General features: G+C 38.6%; 1 protein-coding gene across 6 annotated transcripts in view; it reads left to right on the top strand.

The window, feature by feature from the left end:
* LOC146497420 (receptor-type tyrosine-protein phosphatase mu) overlaps nucleotides 1–2356 on the top strand; it is a 162039-nt gene extending 159683 nt beyond the window's left edge. For 3 of the 6 annotated variants that reach the window (XM_085140119.1, XM_085140117.1, XM_085140118.1), the window contains one exon: nucleotides 602–2356. In XM_085140119.1, the coding sequence (XP_084996245.1) occupies nucleotides 602–655 (54 nt within the window). In that variant the 3' untranslated portion in view covers nucleotides 656–2356. The remainder of the gene's footprint in view (nucleotides 1–601) is intronic. The other 3 variants (XM_085140122.1, XM_085140121.1, XM_085140116.1) reach the window with 1 other exon arrangement.
* Nucleotides 2357–18468: the final 16112 nt, after the last annotated feature.

Raw genomic sequence — 18468 nt, 5'->3', positions numbered from 1 at the left:
AAAAATCAAGAGGACACACTAGAAACACTCAGCTCCGGACCATATTAAATCAACTCATATTTATTTAAACGTTTTCCGCCAGTGGAAGAGGAAGTGATGCGTTATGCTGCTGCTTGTTGCAACTTTTATGAAGAAGTAGTATCTGACAGTTAGTTTCCTCTGCCGCTGAAGATTGTGAAGATGGTGATCGCACGATTAGGGGTCCATATATCTGCATCTGTGACACGTATTCCATAGTAACAAGCAGTAAAGCAATAAAGTCAATACCTTCTCATCCCCTTGAAGATGTCAGTTATTTATTAGTTTCAGTCTGGTGCAGAACTGAGATTATTTAATGTGCCGAAAGCCTCGACTTTAAAGTCCCATTGATGTTTTGTCAGAGTTATAGGATTTAAATGGTATGATTATCAAACAAACAACAGGCCCTTTGGGAATAGCAAAAATCCCCAGAGGGCTTGTGGTATTCATTTATGACTTAGGAGACCCTGGGAGTGGTAATATTCCCACCTAGACATACTGTATATTACAAAATGACCCTCTGCTTCTCAGGCCAACTCCTGCACATCTCTAATGCCTCTGTCTGTTTCTTCTTTCCTGCTAGGACCAATACAAATTTTGCTATGAAGTGGCACTGGAGTACTTGAACTCTGGGTAACTTGGAGCTACCGCACCCAGCAGGACTTCTTAATTCGGGACATTACAGACAACTCAGCTCACATGTGTGCATTATGCTAAGAGTGTGTGTTACCGACCCGACAAGAGTGACGTGCACACATGACCTCCTTTGACCAGCTCTCTTCCCTCTTCTTCTTCTCGATCTAGATGGGAAAGTTAGCAGAGTTGTACAGTGTTAAATATCACAGAATGTTTCAGTCACTACAAGCTAAGGAAGCCAGCAGAGGTGCAATGAGTTTTTTTTTTGTTTTTTTTTAAATCCTCTGCAGTGAGCAGCCTTCTCTCTGGATCCCTACTTTTCTCCGTCTCTGCCTGTAGTCCCGTGGTTGTTGCCTTGATCCGCATTGGACGACAAGCACTGAAAACACTCCAGTTTTCCTTGGAATGCGATACGCTGTACATAATGTAATGTGTCCATTTTAATCTCTCAGATTTTTGTTTCACGCAGTTCATTATTAAAAGTCATTAAATGCAGGAGCTCAAAGCCTAAATGTTACTAAATGTCCTGTAAATTTATGACTTTCGGATGACTATTGCTTCATACTGTATGTTGGGGACAGCTGGCTCACATTTGCTTACCTTATTTCCTGTGCAGGGATCCAAAGCTTTATTTGCACTTCCATTGAATTTCTTGTTGTGCATATTGTACATATTTCTGTAGATTATTTATTCGCGGTATGTACTTTTTGTGTGACTCGCAAGTAAGTGACAATCATATGTTCTATAGGTTTGGTTTATTGAGTGTATTGTGTGCTTTTTTTTTTCAGTCATCTTGTATGACGGAGCAATTCCATTGTAAAAAAGAAAACAAAAACAAAAAATGATTATATAAATGTATCTACAATATAAAAGGTGGATTATCTATTTTTGCCTCGTTTCTAAGGGGAGCTGGGGAGGATGGCATTAGGGGAGCATCTGTTGGAGAGATGAGGGCACTACAGGTGTTATCCAATGTTAGCTTTTTTTATGATGATGATGATTTATCTTGTTTATAGATATATATCAGTTCAGTTTAAAGCACAGTCGCATGAATAAAAAGATAGTTTGGTTGGTTTTGAGCAAATAGACAATGCCCATAAGGTTTCAGAGGAAAAAGAGATTACGGTAAAATGCCACAAAAAATATAATAGCAATGATTTAATAGTTCAAAAGCTAATTATTGTTCTCATTTTTCACAGTCATCTCTAAAATGCTTTTATTAACGCCTTGGAATAGAACGGTTATATTTTGGGAGTCTTTATATACGTAACATACTGTGTGTATACAAAATAAAGATTATTCAAAGCCCTCTTAATAACACACACAAATCAGCTGTGACAAAGCTCACTCTGAGAAACTTGTCAATTCTTTATTTTAACCTCCTAGGACCTGGCGTCCACATATGTGGACATCACATTTTGGGATGTCTAGACCAAAATACCTAATTTTGCTCTACAAGGGCCTGATATCCACTTACGAGGACATTCTACTGCCACTGTTCTATCAAAGTTTAAAATGAATGTCCTCATATGTGGCTCTCATTTTTCTCAGAAACAAAAATTAGGTCAAAAAAATCTGGTAATTCTTTGTTTTTACATTCATCAGGTCCCAATCAGCCCAAATAGCAAAGAAAAATTAAAAATGCATGCCATGAAAGAGTTCGGGTCTTAGGAGGATAATATGAACTTCTGTCCTGTAAATTCATGGTCATAACTTTCATGAACTTTTGTGCAGTGCATCACACATTAGATCTCTTGTGATGAAAAAAAAAAAAAACATTTTAAAAACTTCTTTAAAAGATTTACTGTATTTACCAAATTGAATTCACATTTTTATACACAGAAAACATTCAAGCGTAACATTCAGCCGCTAAAACAATTTTTATGTTCAGGAATGAAAGTAAATAACTGTAATATGGCATCATTGTTTTTTGTAAAACAATTTAAAGTTCATGGATAACTATTTCATGTTGGTATTAAAAATATTTCAATTTAAGAGCTTCAACATATTGGAGCATTAGGATTTTTTAAAAATGATTTTGGTAATTACCGGTACTGTTAATTTAATGTAACTGTGACATAAAACTTACACCGGGTAGTGGTCTAATAACTTGAAGCACTCTATGTGAAATGATGCCAAATCAAGTTTTTGTAGTTTGCTCATGTTTATTAAAAACAACAGACACAAAAACTGAAACATTTTAGTTTCTAAACAAAATGAAACTTTGCTGAAATCTTGTGTTATTTAGTCTGCATCTGTTGATACAGTACAGTGCTGTGCAAAAGCCACCCCTCATTTCTTTACATTTTACTAAGAAAACTAGAAATACCTGCAGCAGTTTATTCAAATATGTGCAAACACACATGGAAATAAGTTTGACAGTGTCGTTCTCCAACAATATTTCGTATGACCACCTTCATTTTATCAACACAGCAGTTTTTACTGCACTGGCTGTCTGTTTGGGATCGAGACACTGCCAGTGCGGGAAAATCATCTGATTATCTTGAAAAATCAAGCTAACGATTACACGATAAATCAACGTCTGACTATATTCTTCTCCACTGATAATTCCAACAATTTTGACATTTTTGTAATACTCCTCATAGGAAAACGTGTGTACACAAATTCAATGTATTTCATGTAAGTACAAAACAAAACAGACAGGGTTCTGTATGTGTCCCAAAACTGATTTGAGACAATTATCTCGGACCATTTCCACCTTTGGTTTCATCTGCTACCCATAAAACTAGGTTTTGCATTCACACAACCTTTCATAATCCTGATTCAGCTGCCACATTGAATTACAATAGAATAGAGTAATCTATTTAATTTCATCATTGATTGGTTAATTGACATACTGAAATATTTTCTTATATGAAAATAATTTTCTCTGAGCTAAGCTTGCCAGTTTCCCTGGTTTTAATTCCGCTGGTCAAATATTCAACCAATAAATGAATAGTTGGTTGTGGATCATGCAACATTAAAATTTCTGATGAATAAATCTCCAGATTTCTATTGAAATTTCTGATTCTTAATATTCCACAGTTTTATTAGATTTCCTAAAACTTTCAAAATGTTCCTGTTCAAATAGGTACTAAAGAATCGTCAGCACCCTGCAAGTTTGACGGAGCAGAAACAGACGAGCTTTACCAGGGACATGACGATACTTTTAATGTATTTTGTTTTATTTATTTTATTTACTTTTAGAGATGTTCCAGCTCAGCTCTAGTGTGATGGTTATATTGTGTAGTATGGAGTAGTGTAGACGTTACATCATTTCCAGACTCAAAAAGCTTAACCTTGAACAAATGGCTGAATCTTCTCATTTAGCCTGTGCACGCGCTCCTTTTGAAAAAGTTCTTTTTGAAACATTCTTTATATTGAAAGGTGAATTTAAAAAGCAAACTCTCAAGCTGCTTGACACCACATTTTCAGCATTTATGCAACCTGACCAACCAGAACAAACCTGAACTTGTTTCCGTTTTAATCAAAGCCTGACCTAGAAAAAGCTTGTCAAGTATTTGCCGCAGTGAGAACATTCAAACGTATTACGATGGGTTTCAGAAAGTTAGTTCCTTTGCTTTTAAATGTAAAAGTCGACTCTCCTAATGGAAGCCAAATGGACAAAATGTTTGCCTCGCCATATTTTAGAGTGATCTGTTGATAAATGGCATTGATTAAAATAAATACATTATTAACATAAATATCCAAAGATATTTGAGAGTGTTTCCAAATCTTTGAGGATTTAGGGGCAAGTGTCATTGACATCCAACGTTACACATCTAAGATAATATAAAGTAGAAATTCTTGGTCATGATTTATTCACTTACAGTGAAGGTTAATTTCATCAGGACAAATCTAGTGCCACTAAAGTCTTACAAATCTGGAGCCCCAGTGCACATTTGTGCCTTCTGATTCATTCATTTGGGTCTTTCTCCCTCTAGTGGTGTCCTAGAGTACTTTTCCAGAACCTTTAAAAGTCGTTCATTTCCCGGCCTATTTGAGTTCAGCTTGTCTGAAAGCACTAAACACAGTTTTTCTAAACAAAAAACTCACTAAATGTGGGCACAGATGCAGATCGCTTTCTCTAAAATGGCCAAACGGAGCACTGGCCACTGGCACTCCAAGTGTGGTGAGAAACTTTTAACATTAAGGGTGTGTTTGTTGTTGTTGTTGTTGTTGTTGGGGGGTTTTTTTGTTTTGTTTTTTTCATTTACCAAAACTAGATCCAAACATTTTGCTTCACAGTCTTGGTTTATTCTATTATTAAATAAACTATAATTAAAAGATTGCTTAAATTAAAAGATTACTTGTAATATAGAAATATAAAATTTTTTACTACCTTTGCAGTAATTTATGTTTTTCCTGAATAGAACTAGTAGTTGATAAAGTATGCAGACATCCAGTACGATGAACAAATACTATGTACTTAGGTATCCAATAGATATTTGCAGAATGCACCTACAGTACAGATTTTTATCGAATACAAACGAAATACTGAGGAAGAAAACATGAAGTCTTGAGTCTTTAAAAGTCTGAGAATGAAGGCTTGGTGTAATAGTCGACTGACTAAAGTTAAGCTCTTTTTATATTAAAATATCTCTGCAAACAATTTTAGATTTGAGTAAACATGAAATCTATCACACACTCATTGCCTCCATATCCTGTACCACATGATTGTTTCGCACAGTTTACATGTGGCTGTGACCAGTTCAACTGGATCAGTTTAAAAGCTCAGTTGGGTCTAAATTAGGGGAACATCAGGCACTGTTATAAAGGTTTGCTTAACTACCCATATTTATGAGGCATTCAGTGGGTTTCACAAGAAACTAACAATCTTAAATAGAAGAAAAAGCAGAATAATTCTTTCTGCTTTGCACTTATGGGTCATATCCACACCGCTGGAGGTGAAGCAATCAAAAACGTTTTGGCTAATTATAGACCTAAAGTGTAAAAATTCAAAGCAGGGATCTGAACTCCTGCAAACAAGCCAATGGCCCCCTGCTGGGAAAAAGACCTTATCCCGGTGTCCACCCGACACAGACTTGGAATCACTTGTGTTAGCAGTTGTGGTAGTTGTTAACTGTGTGAGCTCAAAATGACAAAATAAGATAGTAACATGACATTACCTACATGAAACCAAACTGTGTTTCTTACAATTGTGGCCTTGGAACTATTTCTTTTTTACTTTGAGGCCAGTGAACTTAATGAGCCTGTCTAATTTATTCATTTCCCAGACTCTTGTTTCTGCCAAAACATCATCATTAAGCAACAGTATTAAAAAAATAGATAAATGAACTTGTGTGTAATAAAGCACAAGCTGTGTTTTTCGACTTTTTGTAGACATCTTTTTTATTGTATCTTTGGACTGGTTGTTCCAATGCTCCAGTAACTCTGTTTTTACCATCATAGTGCTGTGAACTGTTGGTAATTCCCTTTGGAGAAGTCTGCATGAATGCAGACCTAGATTAAAAAACAAAAAAATCTGGATTAAATGGTCAGAATGACTATAAGAATGGGAGGACCCTCACTCAATCTGCAGGAGTATCTCAAAGTATGTCTAGTAAGACTTCGCTGTTGGGAGTTTCCCATGATGGACTCCGACTGAGTGTTTCTTCTTCACTCACCTATTTCTCACTTTTGCTGTGTTTACACCTCTCTGCATTTAACTATAAGTTATTTGTAATGTCTGCCTCTCTTCCACAGTGTGTCTTTTGTCCTGTCTTTATTCCCTCACCCCCAACAGGTTGAGACAGATGGCTGCCCCTCCCTGCAGTGGCCCCACCCAGCTATACTGTCCTATGTTGGTAATGATTCTAATAAACATGAGCACAAGAGAGAAGCTTCAAACGGATTGTCCTGGACTTCAAAATCTTATTTGGTTTTCATTTGTCACTTTATTCAGTGATATCAACCTTAATAGCAGAAACTTAAGCAGGCATATAATTCTTTTCTTTCTCTCTTTTTTGACATATTTTCTAAGTAGCCTATGACAACACCATAATCAAAATGGAAATTCTGTATTTCCATATTTTTAGTGGTCCCCATATGGCTACCCCAATGAAAAAAGGAGGAGGCACCCCTGCCTCCCTGAGCCAAAGGATTCTTCCTGTTAAAAGGGAGTTTTTCCTTCCCACTGTCACTGAGTGCTTGCATATATGGTCCCATCTGATTGTTTGGGTTGCTAATTATTTATGTAGGGTCTTCACCTTAAAATATAAAGTCCCTTGAGGTGACTGTTCTTGGTGCCATATAAATAAAACTGAATTGAACTGAATTATGTGAGTGTGGACATCGGGATGGGGCAAAGAGCCACAGCACTGTTATGTTAAGGACCAGGGGAAAATATGTAGAGTCATAAAGTTCAATGAATGTGGTTTATGACATATATGAGCCACTAAAATTCTACTTTTACATGGTTAATAACAGATTTATAAATTTGAGCTGAAGGTTGTGAAAGCTGTATAATTTTCTGCAAGAAATTATTGAAAATTAAGACAACATAAAGTCTTATTCCTTTACACCAAATCTTTTTTTTTATTTTACTCCCTTCAGTGATGCAGAAATTCAAACAACGGCATTACACGTGCCAAAATGCCTTCGACCACAAGAGGTCAGTCAGTGGTTCTTTTAAGTTATTCTACTTCTCCCTCTCTGCTCTTCTGAAATAAGGTTGCTTTAACTGAGCATACATGATGCATCTCTTGGTAATTCTACAGTTATTAGTCCCTGAAATAAAGCCTTGGCTAATGAGCAGCTCGCAATATTGAAAACCAAATGCAATTTCCACGTTTCCTCCTTCATGTACTACAGAGTAACAAACACAAGACACAACAACATCCCTGTTCCTAAAACATGTGATATTTGGTTTTAATTGCCTCTGCAATCACGTTTGTCTCTGGAAAGCCCCAGCAGCTCCTCAAAGACCGTCTCTTGGAGAAAAAGGAGGAAATCTTTGGCACATCTTCATGGAAGCTGAAGATCTCATCTTTTCCCTTTACAGAATGTTCCAGCTGGTCGGGGCCTGCAGGCACTGTGGCACCAGAGATGGTTTCATATTTCACTGCAAGAGTGCTGGTGAATTATTCCTGTATTTATCCATGGAGACGGGGGAGCTGACGAGCTCGAGTGAGGAAGGGAGGAAGAGGGAAGAGACTCTGGGCTGCTCCTGCTGCTGAGCCTGTATACGAGTGGAGCTGCTGAGGGAGTCAACACCAGATGCTTCCTGAGCTAATGTCCAGAGGCAAAGGCACAACATATGGAAACATGAACATGGGAAGTAATCTGTCCAGCAATTTAAGCAACAGTGGTCAGGACCATTTGTAGCCACAGAAATGAATGGAAATCCAAAATAAGAGATGGGTAGATTATCTTGGCAAAGGTCATGAATGCGCACACACACACGCACACACACACACACGAGTCAAAACAACCAATGGGACTCTAGTGACTATCAGTACAGTATAGTATTAGTGAGTATTAGTACTCAAAAATCTATCAAAAAAATAAGCAAGAGAAGGAAAATCTCCAGAAAGAGATTTATAAAGCGTACAGACAGAAAAAGATGCCAAACTAAAGTAAAGTATCAGAAACACTAAAATGATTAAAGATATGCAATCACATCCAAGAATAACCGTATCTACATGCATAATATCTGCAAAGAGAGTCAAAAAAGCAAGAGAGATATAAAAAAAACTATGAAATGATCAAAACCACATAATTACAGAAATGCAACTTGAAAACTATCAAAATAACTGCAATGAGATGTAGAACAACTACAGAGAATCAAATAAAGATTCAAAGAAACACAAAGCACCAAAGAGATGTAGTAGTTGTGATCTAATGACTCCAAATCACCACAAAGAACATATTTGCCTAGTAGAAAAGTGAAAGAAAGGCACAAAAAGCAATAGGTGCACAGAGTGAGGCAAAAGTACACTTAAAATATCGAGAAACATCTAGAAAGAATCAAACCACCACTAAAGAACATAAACAAATAAGAAGTTATGAGTAAAAAATGTATCTTTAACCCAAATATCACATTATTTTTTACATTTTGTAAACCTGGATTCAAAATCAAGGTTGCAGCTGCAGCCATGTAGGCCTGCTTGTCATGGCAACACTTATCCAAGAGATGGCGATATAGAGCAGCATATGCTGTCAGCCGCACATCATCAGTGAAGTTCAAGAGCAGCTAATGGAGGGAAGTCTTTACTCTGTTTGTGAAATGACCTTTAAACCTCATTTTTGCTTCATTTCAAACATTATATTTCTTTGAAACAACTTTGGCAGTTAAACAAAACTGAAAAGAAAGCAATTTGTTTAATTTTTACGATGTTTGCACGCTGACACTAATGATTCAGCCTTCTTGCATATGTGCAATAGATGAAAAAGAGCATATAAATGGCATACAGATTTAGAATTACGCATACTGAATTTGTTAGCATATTATCTCACACCCAGTCTGTGCTGATGCAACAATGTAATGAATAACCCCATGAATAATTAATCACACTGCAATTGCCTATAAAAAATTAAGTGGTGTACTTTCTTATAATCGAGATGTTCACTGAATTTCATCCAAGTAACCCTGCACATGCAGTCCCACATGCGCTACTGCAGAGTTTTGCACACATGCGTGCACATCCACACACATACACACACACATATGCAGCACAAGTGCAGAGTCACATACAGGTCAAAGGGTAGCTAAAGCAACTGGAGCACAACAGCCTGTTTATATCTCCGGGGACGAGATTATTCTCCTTTTTTTTTTTCTCTCGCTGCCTTCATCGCTTTATCATCCACGCCCCCTCCTTTGCTTCACTACAGCGAATAATTGCAGAAACCGGACCGTAAATCTCCGGGAGTGCAGAAGAGGACAACTGCTTAAGTTATCCCCTCTTGACTTTCCGTTCTACGTGTTAAAAGTGACTGCAACAGAGAGGCCTTCAGGTGAAAATATGAATTATCACTCACATGGTATGAACTGAACAAAATCTAAAAATACATGATGCTGAAATTCCTAATCCTTCCTTGTTCTCCTTTGGAAAATCGTGTAGCAGCTGTTTTGAACTGTCTTCATTGTATTTGCTTTTGATTGCAGCCCAGTGTTTTCCAAAGTGGAGCGAGCAATCAATCAGTGGAGCAGCTCGGCAAACAAAAAGAGCACCCCTGTTGAGCGCTCACATCTGAGACAAATCCATATCTCATATTTCCTCCATTTTCATGCAGATGGAGGGCAGAAAGGGGAGAGTAAGATGTCTCCGCTCTCGTGACACTGTTCCTATTACTCTGACAGTTTGATGTGATTTCACTGTCAGCCATCAGAGTCTGCTGGTACTTTAATATTCTTGGTTAGCTGAGCTGGTTAGATGAGGAAAGGTTTGGGAAGCAGTGTTCCTGGGTATAGACTCATCATACATATTTCAGTAGCTTCAGACTACATATTTTAAAAGCTTCAAGCTTAGTGTCAACTCACAAGTGAATACCATAGTTTGTTGTAAGGCTGGCATATTGCATTTTTTTTTTTTTTTTTTTTTTGCTCTTTTGTTATAGTTCCAACAAGCAGCAATGTTGCAGCAGCACCCACTGGTTTGTGATCCCAGATTTTCAAGCATACAAGACCTCGAGATACCTAAATTCCTCCACTTGGGGGCAGCGACTGAACGCTGACCCAGAGTGGTCACACTGACCTTTTCCAGCCAAAAATCATGTCCGTTGACCTTGAGATGCTAATTCTCTTTCCCACCATTTCTCACTCAGCTGCAAATCACTCCAGTGTAAGCTGGAAGACACCGCCTGCTCAAGCCATAAAAGTACGTCATCTGCAAAAAGCAGAGACGAGAGCTTGAGGCCACCAAGGTGAGAGCCACTTGGCTTTGCCTAGAAATGCAGTCCATAAAAATTATGAACAGAATCAGTAACAAAGGGCAGCCCTGCCAAAGTCCAGCACCCACTGAGATTGTGTCCAACTTATTGCTGGCAATACGGACCAGGCCAGACACCCCGATACTGCCATAGGATACCCCAAGGGATGCAGTTAAATGCCTTCTCAAGTTTGACAAAATACGTCTCAACAACTCCCAGAAGGATATGTATTCTGAACTGACATTAAACAAATGAGCGCAGGGGCAAACTTCCCCAATAACATAGCACCTGGGATCACTGGGGCCTAGAAAGATCTTCACAATAGTGAGATGGTAATTCATGGAGGAATCCAGAACACCCCAGACTCTTTCCTCGTGGGTGTTAAGCTATAAAAAAGAAAAGCGCAAAGCGTGTCAGATTGGTGCGCTCGTTATTTATCCTCCACTTGTCCACTTTTTGTGAATAATATTTGTGCACCAATTTTTTCGAAGCCAGAAGGGACCTAATTGTATGAAAAGGCATTTTATACTGTAAGGTAAAGAATGTGAAATATTAGAAAGAAAACCCCAAAACTCAGATGACCCCCTATAGACAAGCACTTAGCAACAGTTGAAAGGAAAAACTGCCTTTTAACAAGAAGAAACCTCTGGCAGAGCCAGGCTCAGGGAGGGGCAGCCATCTGCCCTGACCAGTTGGGGGTGAGGGGAAAGAAAAGAAGAGAAAAAAATCCCAGTGGCCATTAACTGGGATATTCACTTCAGGGGCTGTGACCATTTAAATGTGTACTTTAAAGCAGAGCACCTAAATATAGGATTCCATAGGTATTAGTTGACATTTGGAGGTGGCCACCAGTGGCTATTGCACAAATTGCAGTTTTTTTTGTACTTACTGTACTTGCTTTGTGCTGCCATATTTAATCCTTTTCACCCCTGACACACACACACACATTTATGTTTTTTTTTTCACATTTCATGACAAAAATCCTTGAGCAATCGAGTATTGGGACCCATCAAAATCAATCTAATTTCCTGTAACTCAGAGGCAAACCGACGACTTGGCCCCTATGTTGCCGTGGCAGCCAACAGCCCCACTCTGCATATGATCAGTCTGTTGCCATAGCAGCCCTTTGGAGCTTTCCTGCCAGTCAGTCTAACAGAGAAGACGAGTGAACCAGCGGTGCCCCCATCCAAAGAGGCCTGCACGTCTTCATCTGTTGCCATGGCACCATAATAGCGTTCTGGATAGATTTGGCATGGCAGGGAGTCACTTCCTTTATCTTCCAACACATTATATTGAGCTGAGCTCTTTTACGTTCAGTACTTACAACATGGTGAGCAGACAAAGGGAGCCGAAGGGGGAGAAAGTAGATGTCAGAAGACAGAACGGATCTCTGCTTAGATGTGCAGTGTGCTCATCGGGTGCTAATTAGGAGATACATAGAGATGGTGGATGTTAGAGACATGCCTAACAAGGTAGCCTGGAGTGGACGCTCCAGCTGACTCACTTTGTATCAGAATGAGTGGATATGTGGAGTCATATCTAGTGCAGTCACAGTGAGTATGTACCAAACCAGTTTAAATATGTACAAGCGACAACAGAGCCAGGGATTTCATAAATCCACTTTAAAGGCAGTGTTAGGAATATTTTTATGCAAACATGACATCAAATGAGAATGTGAACATTATGTGACAACGTAAAACAGGTTTTTTGGGGTGTGATCGATATCTTACAAGTGATGATTTTGGTCTAGGATTGCTGCATGCCTGTGCAAGCTCACAATATCAACTTTAAAAAAACATGATGATCTAACTGGGGCACTGTTTAAGGAAAGAAAGGTGTTTAATTCTTTATATGTATTTTTTGTAGCTTTGAGCGCTAGAAAGGAAATTCTAATCTTCTCTGTATTGGCCTGGATACAATATAAAAAAAAGAAAGAAAAAAACATAACACTATGGTTATTGTCCGTGAGGAAGCGAGAAGCCTGTGCATTTTTGTATATGAGGATGCCTATAAAATTAAAGGTGAAAAATTAAATATGATTAAAAACAGTGTTTTCCCAACAGCTTTTTTACGTGTGAAGATAAAGTCTTTGAAGCTTTGTGGTTTAATTACTGACAGTCAAAGGATGAAAGGTGTATTACATAACTGTTCACCTTGAGATGGAGTATTGAGTTTTGCAGGTTTAGATCGTCATCTCTTCATCTAATTACACTAAATGAATTTACCTCACTAATCAAGATGACTCCATGCAACCTTATGGAGGCTGTCCTTGATAACACTGTTACATTATTCACCTTTCATCAGTCGCGCAGCTGGTGGAAACAGAGATGTTAAAGGGCTTTGGCACAACCCAGCCAGAAGTGACATTATCAGCTGAACATTCTTTGCTATGGATCCTCATGCTGGAGCTAGACTGTAAGTACTGCCAGCTTTTTCCTGTGGTAGACCATGGCAGTGCTGAGACTAAATCCATCTTCCCTCACCATGTGGTAACCTCAAGAGGACGATGACTCACGGTGGCTTCTGTAACAGCCCCCCCTCCGCCAAGACCCAGTGCCCCTGCTGACACTTGTCCTTTCAGCAGGGGAAGACATGTGGCTTATCAGAAACGGGCTGCATGGTGTTGTCTCACGTGGCACACCATGCCAGCAGCACCTTTATAATGTCAAAGAATGTCTAGCTGCCTCTTGGTTGAGTTTCCTCCTCCTGGTCTTGCAGTTCGAGTCCTCTGATAGACGCCTTGTTAAGGTCATGGTCCTCATCCTGAGACTCAACAGACTCTGGAGAGTGTTAAATGTCACTTTAAGAACCTTCCAGTGTCGCGTTTTTTATATCTGAAACTGAAAATTTAACTAGTGTGGAATGGGAGACCAGTGCTCAACACAGCGGTATTCAGTGTGTTTTCCCTCAGGCCAAGGTTAAAGAAATAGTTTGACATATTGAGGAATAAACTTTCTTGCCAAGAGAAATCAAAAGCTGAATACCGCTCTCAATCTCTATTCTTAAAATATAAATCAAGTGGTTATAGTTCAGCACAACTACTAATGTGGCCTTCTTCTAAATATCTCTAATTAACCAGTATTATATTATAAAATTTTTGAGGGCAACAAAATGATATTAGTGTAAAAACTGCATGAAAGTCTCCTTTTTGTAGTGACTTTTAGAGTGCCAGTCGCTTTCAGTGAATACGACCTCGTTGTTAAACAAACAGTTTCTTCCTAGTCTTCTGCTAAGATGCACAAAGCTATGCACTGTCATAGCTTTACCCACAGTTGGCATCTGACATCGAAATCACAGCTCAGCAACATTCAGCCCCTATGTAGAATGTGCCCACAGTGTTTGTTTCAGCCTACGCAACTCTGTGGATATATGTATGCCACGCTCTGCATTTAATCTCAGCGTGCACATCTATCCATCACTATGAGCAGCGAAGTCACATAGACCATCAGATGTGTGTGTTCGTTTTAAGGAGAGTGTATTATTAGGCCATTCTGTCTTGAATCATTTCTTTCCTGTTGTTCAGGGCAGCATCTGGCGTAACACTCCTTTGTCCCTCAGTGGGAATTGCCTTCAGGAACTCAGCCTCCACCTTAAAGGAGCCATCTAAGCACTCCAAGCAAATCTGTCACTGATGGATGAACAACAGCAGCTGACAAGTAAATAAAGCCTCACTGATTAGCAATAATGGACAATTGAGTGGAAAAATGATTGGCGGTGGTGAAAAATGGTGGGGTGGATTGTAATGCAAGTCACAAAATATTGACGTCAGGGGTACAATTTAGTGTTAACAATTGATCTGTCCAGTTCACAATGTTTGGATAACTGAGTGTCTGAACACTCAGTGCCAGAGGAAGGATTAGTGCTTATTCAAACAAACCCAAAAGTTAGAGAGAGACTGAATGAAATAAACCAAAAGATAAAGACATAAAGGAAATGATGGATGGATGGATGGATGGATGGATGGATGGATGGATGGGACAACTGTAAAAAACTAACAAGAAGGCATGATACTCATTACACTGGCATCTCATTGTTAATGTGGCCACTTGGAAGCAATAGAGTGGAGCAGGTTGTTACCATATAATTGCTTTTTAACTTATATAATGAATGAAGGGATATATGGTGGTCTGTGTCTGCCTGCATGTTAGCTATGTGATTAACTGGTGACCTATCCAACTAGTGTACAGATTTCAACAGCACATCTCAGTTTTTCCAGATGATAAAGCAATTCTACTGTAATAAATGAAAGAAATCTTTTAGCGTGACTCTTTGGGCTTCAGTTATAAGACATAAATGTGTAAAATAACAGAAAATTCTGGTAGCTCGTTGTCTAGATGGCCCTGTAATTATAAAACAGAAAGTTATTCTATTTGTGAAAAAAACAGGAACTTTCCTGTTATTTAATTATTTATCTATTTAATAGGGGTGCAACAATACTCGTATCGATATTGAACCGTTTGATACAGTGCTTTCGGTTCGGTAAGCATATGTATCGAATAAAACAAAATTTTTAATTTATTTTAACAACTTTTCTTCTAACGATGCTGTCTGTGTTGAGCGCTCAGTGGATCTGCGCTCGACAGTGCAGCCTAGGCGGAGTAGTCGAATGCAGATTCACTGAACGCAGTGCAAGCTAGCAGACAGAAACTAAGCTCTCATTGTAACATGGCAAATTGAACCTCCCCCACCCTCATTCAGATCTGGCGTTTGGAACTATTTTGGTCTCCATGTGACGTATGACCCTGAAGGTAAGCGTGTCATGGACAAAAGTAAAACAGTATGTTGGATGTGCCAGCAATGCTCAATTACATGGGAACTAGTGCGTTAGCGCAGTTAGCTCGCTAACGTGTTGACACTGTCCAGCCCCACACATGGGGCAATCCGAGGTAACCCATTAACGGAGATTTGCCGTGTTGTGGTGTTAACGTCATTTCAGATTAACGCTGACAGCACTAGTGTGAACACAACAAATATGACTGCACATTTACACCGACATCATCCTAGTCCAAAGACAAGTGGAAGCAGACAAAAACAACAAGCACGCATGCTACAAACTTTACCAAGTCATTTAGACAGCCGTTAGCACATGATTTTCCTTATGGGGACCTGATATGTTTAATATGCTGCTGAGAATATAGCCCAGATGAAGCGTATAGTATAGCTTTTATTTTGGAAAGAGACATTTCTCTGTAATAAACTCTCTTTTCCAAAGATGAGTGATTTCTCGATCAGATAGATTTATTTTTTTATTACTTTGTTGTTTCAGCAACATTAAATTTAAAAACTGTACTTTTGAGTTAAAATATATATTCATAATTTTAATAAATGACAAATTAAAAAAGCATGAACATTTTTTTGTATCAAAAAAATATCGAACCGTGACACCAAAGTATCGAACCGAACCGTGAATTTTGTGTATCGTTGCGCCCCTACTATTTAATTACTTCAGTGTAATATGGATAAACGGGGGAGATTTTAAGCTTTTATGACTTCCTTTACACTTTCCAAAGGCATCCAGTGGGCCCGATTAGACTCTTTGCCGGATCGATTCTGGCCCCCGGACCTTATGTTTGACACCCCTGCTTTAGAGTATAATTACTGTAAGCAATCCATGCACATTGTCACATTGTTCTCTCATTTTCATTTGATAAATTGATCTTATAAAAGGAAGATGAATTATAGCTTCTTTAAGTGAGATCTGCAGGTCATTTCCTGGCCATTGATTTTTCCTTAAAGAAGATTCATTGTTAACGTTTACAAAGCACAGCAAAATGCACAGGATCACTGACATAAAACAAACTTAAAGCAGACTCAGAGCACATAAGCAGACATCAGGCTCTGCCCTGCCTGCATCAATAATGTACTTAAAACAATGGTGTAGATCGGTCATTGTCCCGCTACACTCCACAGTTCGAAGTGGGTTTTTTTCGGGAACACAGGATAGTGATGAGTAGGCATTCTCGCTGGACCATTTGATCTTAGGCCAGTGTACAGACTGCTTTGTTGCTCTATTTTCCTTTCCTTTCCTGTTTTCCTGTCTCCCACTCTTGCTAGAAAAAGGTGGCAGTGGGTGAGTGTACACTATGTTTGAGTAATTTAACACAACATGTTCCGCTGCGTGCACTCATAATTTTTGGAGCCTTTTTGGCAGTGGGTACTGTTTACTATGATAGCCAGGGCTGTGATAAAATTGTTATGTGTGTGTTGGTTTTTTTTGTTGGGTTTTTTTTAGCCTTCTGGGCTATGTTTTTAGGAAATATAATAAAACGATTCATAACAAATGTCAGACATCAGAGTCATGTTGTTGATTCTTGTCTCACATGTCCTAGCCAGATAACCAGCATAACAAAGCCGACTTTTACCATGTAAAATGAGAAAACCTACTGTTGTCAGCTGTGGATTTAGCTGAGCTACATGTTCATGCTATCATGGACATTGTCAACATGACTTGCTGAAGTTCAAAACTGAGCAACAGAATGGAGAAGAAAGGTGATTTAAGTGACTTTGAACATGGCATCGTTGCTGGTGCCAGACCAGCTGGTCTGAGTATTTCAGAAACTGCTGATCTACAAAGATTTTTCCACACAACCATCTGTGGGGTTTACAGGGAAAGGCCAGAAAAAGAGACTAAATCCAGTGAAGGGCAGTTCCCTTAGTGATAATGTGTTATTGATCCCAGAGGTCAGAGGAGAATGGCCAAACTACTTCAAGTTGACAGGTAGGCAAAAGTAACTCAAACAACTAATTGTTACAACCAAAGCACAAGAGCATCTCTGAACACGCAGTATATTGGACCTTGAAGACTGGAAAAACATTGAGTAGTCTGGTGAGCCATGATTTCTGCTGCAAAATTCAAAATTTAGGGTCAGAATTTGATGTGAACAACTTGAAAGCATGGATTCATCCTGCCTTATATCAATCATTCAGGCAGCTGGTAGTGGTGTAATATGTGGAGAATATTTTCTTGGTAGATTCTGGTAAGCATTTTTGAAACACCACAGTCTACCTGAGTATTGTTGATGATCGTGTCTATTTTTTCATGACCACAGTGTAACCATGTTTTGATAGCTGCTTCCAAAAAGATAGCGCACCATGTTATAAAGTCTAGATAATCTCAAACTGGTTTCATGAAGTTCTAGCTATGCTAGCTAACAAGCTAGAACATAGCAACTAGGTTCCTAGTACATATCATGTAACATTTTGGTGCAGGCTTTGGAGTATGCTTACAGAGATTTAGGATGTCTACATTACATGTTTTGTAATATCTGTTCTAACTTTCCTAAATGTCTCCTGTGGAAAATGCCCTCCACCTAACAAAAAACAGAAGTAAAACCACAATTTTTCAAAGAACATTACATCCACTCTGGAAACTAAGCTATATTGAAACCAAAAAATTAAACTGAAACAAAATAAAAAGTAACTAGAAAATACAAACTATAATATCTATGCCCTGTGTGAATTTGCTCAATAGTCTACTTCCGCATTCTTTTGGGGTGTTTCAGGGACCAAATAAAAGGTTTTGCCAGATTGTTGAACTCCAACATCTGTAAGTAGATTAAACATAAACCAACATGTTGATTTATATATTGGAACACTGAATTAAATATGTGTATGCTATATAGGTTCTTTATGGTACTGAAACATGCTTTTGGAGCACAGGAGGAACCAGCTGATGAACATGTCTGAATATTTAGCTGCTTTAGAAACAGATGTTTCCCTCAGGAGTTGGTGCAGTGCAGACCAATAACAGCTGGTAGGAAAGTGAATATTGGATTTACTGTTATCATTTAGCCGGAAAGCACAATCCCAAACAGAAGCTAATGGTAATGGATATCAGCTGGCTGTTAAAATTTTCACTGTGCTTTTTTTTTTTTGATGTTGTCACTGAAAGCACTTTACACTTCAAGCCACACACACTCCTATTCATAAAGAACTAATGATACA

Source organism: Neolamprologus multifasciatus, chromosome 18 (genome assembly GCF_963576455.1).
Source record: "Neolamprologus multifasciatus chromosome 18, fNeoMul1.2, whole genome shotgun sequence".
Taxonomy (NCBI): domain Eukaryota; kingdom Metazoa; phylum Chordata; class Actinopteri; order Cichliformes; family Cichlidae; genus Neolamprologus; species Neolamprologus multifasciatus.
This window is presented reverse-complemented; position numbering and strand designations above follow the sequence as displayed.